This window comes from Nicotiana sylvestris, chromosome 9, assembly GCF_000393655.2.
Source record: "Nicotiana sylvestris chromosome 9, ASM39365v2, whole genome shotgun sequence".
In the NCBI taxonomy this organism is placed as follows: Eukaryota; Viridiplantae; Streptophyta; class Magnoliopsida; order Solanales; family Solanaceae; genus Nicotiana; species Nicotiana sylvestris.
In genome coordinates this window covers 41,197,860-41,207,006 of record NC_091065.1, presented here as the reverse complement: position 1 = coordinate 41,207,006, position 9,147 = coordinate 41,197,860, and the positions used below count along the sequence as shown (strand labels likewise).

Sequence of the window (9,147 nt, the reverse complement as noted above, 5' to 3'; positions counted from 1 at the left end):
AAAAGTTCAAAACACTATAAATAACATCAAAACCAAGAATCAAAGATCAAAAGTTTTCTATTAAATTTCAAACATTCCAACGTCGGCGAATGCGTCCGACTCACACTTAGACATTTAGGATTTCATCCAAACTTAGTACTCAAGTACAATAAACTAAATGAGCCTATGCAAAGTCTCAAAACTCTAATCGGATCCCGATAACATCAAAGTCAAATTTCAGTCAAACCTTTGAACTCTTTAAACCTTCAAATTGCCAACTTTTGGAAAATAAAGCCAAAAACTTCTAGGAACCTCCTAATCTAAATTCGAACACATTTCCAAGTCCAAAATTACCATACGAATTTATTGGAATCATTCAAACACCAAACCAAGTTCGTTTACTCAAAAGTCAAACTTTTGTAAACTTTAGCAACTTAGGCTTCCAAAATGAGACTAAGTATCTGAAATCACTCTCAAGCTTTATTGAAACCAAACAAACCATGTTTGCAAGTAATAAAATAATAAAAAACATACAAGAAGCATCAAATAAGGTAACAAGACTCAAATACATAAAACAATCGGTCGGGTTGATATAATAAGTGACAAGGGTATAATGGAGTTTTGATTGTTGTTTAAAGCTTAAGCCATTGTATCAAGTAGCTCTTGCCATCATTACTTGGTAGCTACATAAAAGAATGAACACTATGATGAATGGAGGTACTATCTCTTTCAATCTGGTTATTGATACGTGAGGATTTTGACTATTTGTTAGCGCCTTTTAGCTTTTCTTTTAGTCCAAAAGTGTATAATTATATTCCCAAAAATTGATAAAATATGCTTAATTGCAGGAGTATTGGAAAATGTACCATTAAGATGAAATCCAACTCAATAAGGAGTGATCTGAACTCAAGAAAAAATCAGGCACAAAAGCTAAAGTCCGGACAACAGATTTCCATCTGCAGCTGCAGAAAGTGAAGGAAAATATATCAGAGTCCTAGTGCAAAGTGCGGGCCACACATGAAATGTGGGGCCGCAGAAGCTAACCAAGAGTAGAAGTTCAGAGAGTTATCATTTCAGGATTAAAGGAAATGCGGACCGCACAATTATTGTGCGGCCGCAGAAGTCAGCTACGCGGCCGCACTAAAAAATGTGCGGTACGTAGAAGAGCCCTATATTATATGGCCGCACCCAAAATTGTGTGGACCGCAGAATATGAGAGATGTGGCTGTATTTCAGAATTGTGCAGCCATAGATTCAACTCCTGTCAAGACTGAAGAAAAGTGCAGATCACACATGGAATTGTGCGGCCGCAAAACCTTCAAAAGGGCATTTTTGTCCGAAAATTCCAGCTTTGTATAAATAGAATAGTTTTACGAAATTAGGTCAAGTTTTGAATATTCAAAGTGTTGTAGCCATTTCTTCTTACTTCTTTAGGCAACTTTAGCTTATTTGGTGATTTAACATTGGATTTTCATATTTTAATCTTTCAATATGAGGTTTATTATGCTTTCTTCTTTGTTTTCTTCTATACCCACTATGAGTAGCTAGATTCTCACTAGGGTTGTGACCCAACCCTAGAGTGTAAACCTAATGGGTGTTTGATTTGTGGCTTGTTTATGGTTGGGTGTTTATTTTTTAGCCTTATTCTTACTTTTAATTGTAGAATTAATGGTTGCAAACATTAGTTCATGCCTATTTGACTTGGTCTCTACTTCAGAAAGAGAGACTTAGTCTAGAAAAACTTGGCTAACAAGAAATTGGGACAAATTCAAGATATTGATAGTCCCAATTAAATGGTTGAACCTAGAGATAGTAAAATCCGACTTGAGAGTTTTATCAATTGTTTTGTTCAATACCCATTTGGACTTGAGAAAGCCAAATTGGGAAAAATCACTCTCTTACCGAGAGGTATTGAGTGAGTACTTGAGTGTTGATAGCTATAATATACCTCTAAATCCCATTCGTATATCTCCCTATGGAATTCTACACCGACTCTCTGTTGGGTAATACTATTGCCTTGATCGTTTTATATCCTCAAATAGAGGTGTGACTTTGACGAGATAAATTTTTGGCGCCGTTGCTGGGAGCTAAAAACAGATTTAGCTATATATTTAGTTTTGTGTGTGAATTGCCTTCTTTTCCTTCCGTGCTACTAATCTTTTTTGTGAATCAATTATATGTGCAACAATGACTCTCATAATGATCCACTCGAAAACATGCCTATGGGGGATGTGGATGTGGAAGATGACCAAGTTGAAGAGGTTCCTCTTGAACCTCAAGCTAATAGACGAGGTCGACCTCCTCAAGACAACAACCCAGTTCCACCCTGCCTCCACCAAAAGCGGCTCCACACCGGGTGTTGCTGAATGAAGGGTATGAAAGTACCATAGTCCTGCCCCGCATTAGGGCGAGAAACTTTCAAATCACGAATTTTATGCTCACATTGATAGAGCAACGGGGATTCTTCACCGGGGCACTGAATAAAAATGCATACAAACACTTGAAGGGGTTTGTGGACACTTGTTGGGGAAGTAAACATACAAACATCTCCGAGGATGCTTTAAGGTTTAGGCTGTTTCCTTTCTCTCGTTGGGGGAAAGCCTTAGATTGGTAAAGAGATTGCCAAACCATTCCATCCATACATGGGATGAATTGGCGGAGAAATTTATTTCTAAGTTCTTTTCTCTAGGGCACATGGCTACTCTTAGAGACAAGATTCTAGCGTTCAAATAAGAGCCCGATGAGCCTTTGTATGAAATATGGGAGAAGTACCAAACTATGGTGAAAGAGTGCCCAAATAATGACATAACGGAGGCTATAATTCAACAAAACTATCTATAAGGGGATCAATACTACCAATCAATGTGTGGTCAACCAACGTGCTAGTAGAAATTTCATGACAACTCCATATGCAGGAGCTTGTGAGATTTTAGATGTGATAGAGGATACTTCATCGGCATGGAAAGTTGAGCAAATGTTCCTCAAGCTTTTCCAAAGCCTGAACAAGAGGGATTTAGTTCCAAGGGTATACAAGAGGGATTTAGTTCCAAGAGGGACTTGACCAAGAGGGATTTACAAGAGGGATTTACAAGGTATACAAGAGGGATTTAGTTCCAAGATGAACAAGAGGGATTTAGTTCCAAGAGGGACTTGACCAAGATGAATCTTACAATGAACAAGAGGAGGAAGTGCAATATGCGAACAACTTCCAAGGGTAAAGAAAAAACTTTCAAAGCTCGAATCAACAACAATGGCAACTCAAGGTAATAAAGGGAATTGGAATTCTAACAACCAATTGGAATGGTGGTAACGACCAAGGGAATTGGAATAGTCAAAATAATCAAGTAAATTGGAATGGTCAAAATAACCAAGGCAATTGGAGTGGCAATAATCAAGGATATTGGGGAGACAACAACCAAGGGGATGGAACAATAATCAAGGCAATCGGGGGTCAGTTTTTCAAAGGCCCCCGATGTATCAACAACCGAACAATACACTCCTTATCCTTCCCATGGTCCAAGTTCTTCCAACAATGAGATGGGATGAATTGAGAATATGTTCAAACAAATGATGGATAAGAATGCCGACTCCGATGCTCAACTAGCCTCACACAACACATCAATTCGCAATTTGGAAGTTCAATTGGGCAAATCTCCCAATCTTTAAATACTCATCCTAAGGGGGCACTACCAAGTGACACGGTGGTAAAACCAAATGGTGGGAACAACACTGGACATGCCATGTCCATTACTACAAGGAGTGAAAAGGGTGGGGATGCACCCACCTCAAGTCAAAGGAAACTTGTGGATGATGAGCAAGTGGTACAAGAAGATGAGATCCCAAACAATGTGGTGCAAATAATTGATGATGTGAGGATTGATATTGATGACAATGTGGAGAAGACTCATAAGGAAGTGAACCCGTCTAGGGAGCACATTGTTGACATACCGGAACTGGTAGTGCAAAGGTCTAAGGCACCAATGCCTAGGCCTCCCCCTTCATATCCTCAAAGGCTTGCCAAGCAAAATGGCGAGAATTAATTCAAAAAGTTCATTGACATGATGAAGAGTCTATCCATCAATGTACCATTGGTTGAAGCTTTGGAGCAAATGCCCGGTTTATGCAAAGTTCATAAAGGATTTGGTGACAAAGAAGCTATCGATGAATTGTGAAACTATAAAGGTAACTCACCAAGTGAGTGCAATTGTGCATTCAATGGATCCTATATTGGAAGATCCTGGCACTTTCACAATCCCTTGTACCATTAGAAGTGCCAAATTTGCTAAATCTCTTTGTGATCTTAGGGCAACTAATAATTTGATGCCTATTTGGTGTTCAAGACTTTGGGAATTAGGAAACCAAAACCGGCACCTATGAGATTACAAATGGCGGATCGTACCATAAAGAGACCGTTGGGAGTGATTGATGATGTGATGGTTCATGTTGATAAATTCATTCTTCCGACGAATTTTGTTATTCTTGATTGTGAGGTTGATTACGATGTGCTCATTATTTTTAGGAGACCTTTTCTTGCTACGGTGAAGGCTCTAGTTGATGTTAAAGATGGAGAACTTACTTTTCGGGTTGGTGAAAAAAGTGGTTTTCCATGTGTGTAAGTCTATGAGGCAACCCAATAGTAATGAGGCGTGTTCTTTCATAGATTTGGTGACTGATGTGATTGTGTATGAAACAAGTGCTATGATGAACGTTGATGATACATTGGAGGCTGTCTTGCTCAATTATGATATGAAGAAATGGAGGGTACATGGAATGTGTGAACTCTTTGTAAGGAATAGGGTCATACACTTATGAGCCCCGCAAGTTGTCCTTGGATCTCGAAAATAGAACCACTCCTCTAACAAAACCTTCAATTGAGGAGCCTCGCATCTTGGAGTTAAAGCCATTTCTTCCACATCTTTAGTTGAATTTCTTGGCCCTTCTTCTACTTTACCGGTTATTCTTTCCTCTTGTTTGACTAACGTGCAGGTAGATTCTACATTGGCGGTGCTACAAAAGAGGAAGAAGGTTATTGGATGGACTTTGGCGGATATTCGGGGGATAGGCCCTGCATTTTGCATGCACAGGATTAATTTGGAGGAAGGTGCCAAACCATCTATTGAACATCAAATGAGACTCAATGAAGCTATGCAAGAGGTTGTCAAAATGGAGATCATCAAGAGGTTAGACACCGGGGTTGTTTACCCTATTTTCGATAGTTCATGGACTTCTTCAATTCAATGTGTCCCAAACAAAGGGGTCATGACGGTGGTCACCAATGATAAGAATGAGTTGATTCCTACAAGAACGGTGACCGGGTGTAGAGTGTGTATGGACTACCGTAAGCTCAACAAAGTCACAAGGAAGGATCATTTTCCACTTCCCTTCCTAGATCAAATGCTTGATAGATTGATGGGTATTCTGGCTATAATCAAATTCTTACTACTCCAGAGGATCAAGGGAAAACTAAATTTACATGTCCTTATGGTACTTTCACATTCTCGCGGATTCCATTTGGGTTGTGCAATGCACTGCCGATTTTTCAAAGGCGTATGATGGATATCTTCACGGACATGGTAGAGGATTTCCTTGAAGTCTTCATGGATGACTTTTCGCTGGTCGGGAATTCTTTTGATGATTGTCTATCAAACTTGGATAAAATATTGGCAAGATGTGAAGAAGCAAACTTGGTGCTCAATTGGGAGAAATGTCATTTCATGGTTGAGGAAGGTATTGTCCTTGGCCACAAGATCTCAAAGAATGGCATTTAAGTCGACAAGGTAAAGATTGAGGTGATTTCTAAACTTCCACCTTCAACTTCAGTAAAAGGCGTGCAAAGTTTCTTAGGCCACGCCGGATTTTGCCGGCGTTTCATCAAGGACTTCTCTAAAGTGGTTAACCCATTGTGCAAGCTTTTGGAGAAAGATGTCAAGTTCTATTTCAATGATGATTGCATGAGAGCCTTTGAATTTCTAAAGTTCAAGTTGACTACTACTTCCATTGTCACCTCTCCAAATTGGAGTGTTCCATTTGAGCTCATGTGCGATGCAAGTGATGTAGTTGTAAGGGTTGTTTTGGGGCAACACATCAACAAAAATTTTCATCCGATCTATTATGCAAGAAAGACCATGAATAGTTCCCAAGTCAACTACATCATTACAGAGAAAGAGATTCTTGCCATTGTGTTTGCAAAAGTAGATGTCTATACAGATCATGCAACACTTCGTTATCTTATGAGCAAGGAAGATTCCAAAGCCCGATTGATGAGATGGGTACTTCTGTTTCAAGAGTTTGATATAGACATTCAAGATCAAGAAGGAATGAAAACCAAGTGGCAGACCACTTGTCTTGTTTGGAGGAGGATGGGAGGCTACATGATGGCCTTGAAATCAATCACTCTTTCACCGATGAACAACTCTTTGCTATTTCGATGAAAGAGGTGCCATGGTTCGTGGATCTAACCAATTATCTTGTGAGTGGTGTTATTCCAGTTGAGTTCTCTTCAAACCAAAGAAAGAAGCTTAAACGGGATTGTCAAGATTACTATTGGGATGAACCGTACCTTTTTCGGATTTGTATGGATAGAGTGATTAGAAGATGTGTACCAGAGGAGGATGAAGTTGAAATTATTGGGGCTTGTCATTCTTCGCCTTATGGTGGTAACCATGGTGGAGAAAGAACAACGGCCAAAGTGTTAAGTTGTGGTTTCTATTGGCCCACTCTCTACAATGATGCAAGTGATCTTGTCAAGCATTGTGATTAATGTCAAAAGGCTGGTGGAATCTCAAAGAAAAATGAAATGCCCCTCACCACCATATTGAAGATTAATATTTTCGATGTGTGGGGTATTAACTTCATGGGTCCTTTTGTGAGTTCTTGTCGAAACACCTACATCTTGGTTGTAGTTTATTATGTGTCCAAATGGGTTGAAGTTGTTGCTTTGCCCAACAATGAAGCAAGAAGTGTGGTGTTGTTTTTGAAGAAGAACATATTTACAAGATTTGATACTCCAAGGGCTATCATAAGTTATGGGGGATCGCATTTTTGAAATAAATCTTACGACACCTTACTCACCAAGTATGGTATCACTCATAAAGTCACGAACCCCTGTCATCCTCAAGCAAACGGTCAAGTGGAAGTCTCCTACTTGGAGATAAAGAGTATTTTGTCCAAAACAGTGAATGCTAATCGAACGGATTGGTCAAAGAAGCTTGATGATGCTTTGTAGGCTTATAGTACGGCTTAGAAAACACCTATCGGAATGTCTCCATACTGGTTGGTGTTCAGGAAAGCTTGTCATCTTCTGGTGGAACTTGAGCACAAAGCCACATGGGCTTTTAAAAAGTTGAATCTTGAGTGGTATGTCGCCGCCAACTTAAGGGCGGCACAATTGAATGAGTTAGATGAGTTATGGTATCATGCATATACAAGTTCATCCTTATACAAGGAGAAGATGAAGTACCTCCATAACAAGTTCATTCAAAATAAGGAGTTTAATGAAGGTGATCTTGTGTTGTTGTTTAATTCTCGGTTACGGATGTTTCCGGGAAAGTTGAAGTCTAAATGAAGTGGCCCATTCGAGGTTGTGGGTGTGACACCCTTTGGCTCATTGGACTTGAAGAATAGAAACGATGAGGTGTTTAGAGTCAATGGTCACTAGGTGAAGCACTATCTAGGAAAAGTTGGAGATGACCATGTCGTGGCGGTAATTTGTTTCAAGTGATGATGGTAATCTGTGTCGTGTCGTGATGTGAAATCAGGTGCTTCTTGGGAGGCAACCCATGTTTCTTGTTCTTTTTCTTTAGATAGGTCTTATTTTGTGCTAATTGGTTTTGAAGTGTGTTGCAGGAATGAGTGTGCTTAGTAGGGATTGTTCTCAAAAAAATTGGCTAAGTATGGAAAAACTACGGACCACACATTTATTGTGCAGACCGCATAATTTAGAATACCATAACAGAAGAGGATCTGCGACCGCACAACTAGAAATCAAAAATTGCACACTCTCAGATGTTTTCCTGTCAGAGAAATGGCCAAAGTGCGGATGCACAAGAAAATGTGTGGTCCGCACCAAAATCAGTGGCCGCACTAAAAAATGTGCAGACCGCAGATCATCAAAAGGAAAACGTACATTAGGTAATAAGTGCGGACTGCAACAGTAATTCTACAGCCACACTCTTCTTTTGAACTTTTGGCAAATCACGTTAAGTATAAATAGTAGCCTTCTCACTACCGTTGAAACTTTACGAACTCTGAGAAATTAAAATAAAGGCAAACACATTAGACTCACTCATCTGACACTTAGTTCATCATCTTTGATCATTCCATAACACTTTCATCACTGGTATGTTCACATCACCTTTAGAATTTTTCAATTTTCTTAATTTAGCTTATATTTTGTTTAGTTATTTTAGACCAATTGACAAATTCATAATCATATGGGCTGTAATTTGTGTTGGGTAACTTCTTATTTTCTATATGGGGGATGGGTATTTGGGTTGTCATGATTAATTTCTACTACCATGTCAAATTTGTGTGCAAATTAAATTAGAAACCCTAAGTTTACTGCCCGATTGATTTTGAATTGTGCGGCCGCACAAGGAATTGTGCGGTCCGCAAATCGTTAGTTTAGGGCACTTGATGTAGCATGATTATGCAAACCGCATTTGAAATTGTACGGTCCGCAAAAATTTAACTGTGGCCACAGAAAAGTGTGTGCTCCACAGATCAAGCAATTCTCTGTCTTTAGAGAGTTGTCATTTTCAAGGTGTCAATGTGCAGCCGCACTCAAAATTGTGCAGACCACATTTCAATTGTGTGGTCGCACTAAAAATGGTGTGGACCACAGAATGATCACTGCAACCACACTTTCAAATTGTACGGTCCGCACAAACCCATATGCGGTCTCACTCAAAAATGTGGAGACCATATTTCCCTACCCTACATACTGTTTTGTTTTGCAATTGTCTGTTATTGTGCACTTGAACTATAACTGACTCATGTTGTTGTTTATTGCAAAAAATTATTAGATCTCGAGGATGTGGTGATACATCAAACGGAAAGGGTGAACTCTCCCGAGGCCGAGGCAGGGGTACCCTACTACTCTCCATGCAAAGAGTTATAGCCAAAAAGTCAACAGCTGGGAGAGCTCCAGAGCATGCTGAGTCTAGTTCA

The 9,147-nt window shown here is 39.5% G+C and overlaps 1 protein-coding gene across 1 annotated transcript; it reads left to right on the top strand.

The window, feature by feature from the left end:
• Window positions 1–6,406: 6,406 nt before the first annotated feature.
• LOC104243315 (uncharacterized) lies at window positions 6,407–6,739 on the top strand. Its single transcript, XM_009798495.2, has one exon. The coding sequence runs from the start codon at window positions 6,407–6,409 to the stop codon at window positions 6,737–6,739; it is 333 nt and encodes a 110-aa protein (XP_009796797.2).
• The last annotated feature ends 2,408 nt before the right edge of the window (window positions 6,740–9,147 follow it).

Bases quoted from the DNA above. Each gene is read 5' to 3' on its own strand.
- LOC104243315 (XM_009798495.2), top strand. From the start codon at position 6,407: ATGAAAGAGGTGCCATGGTTCGTGGATCTAACCAATTATCTTGTGAGT.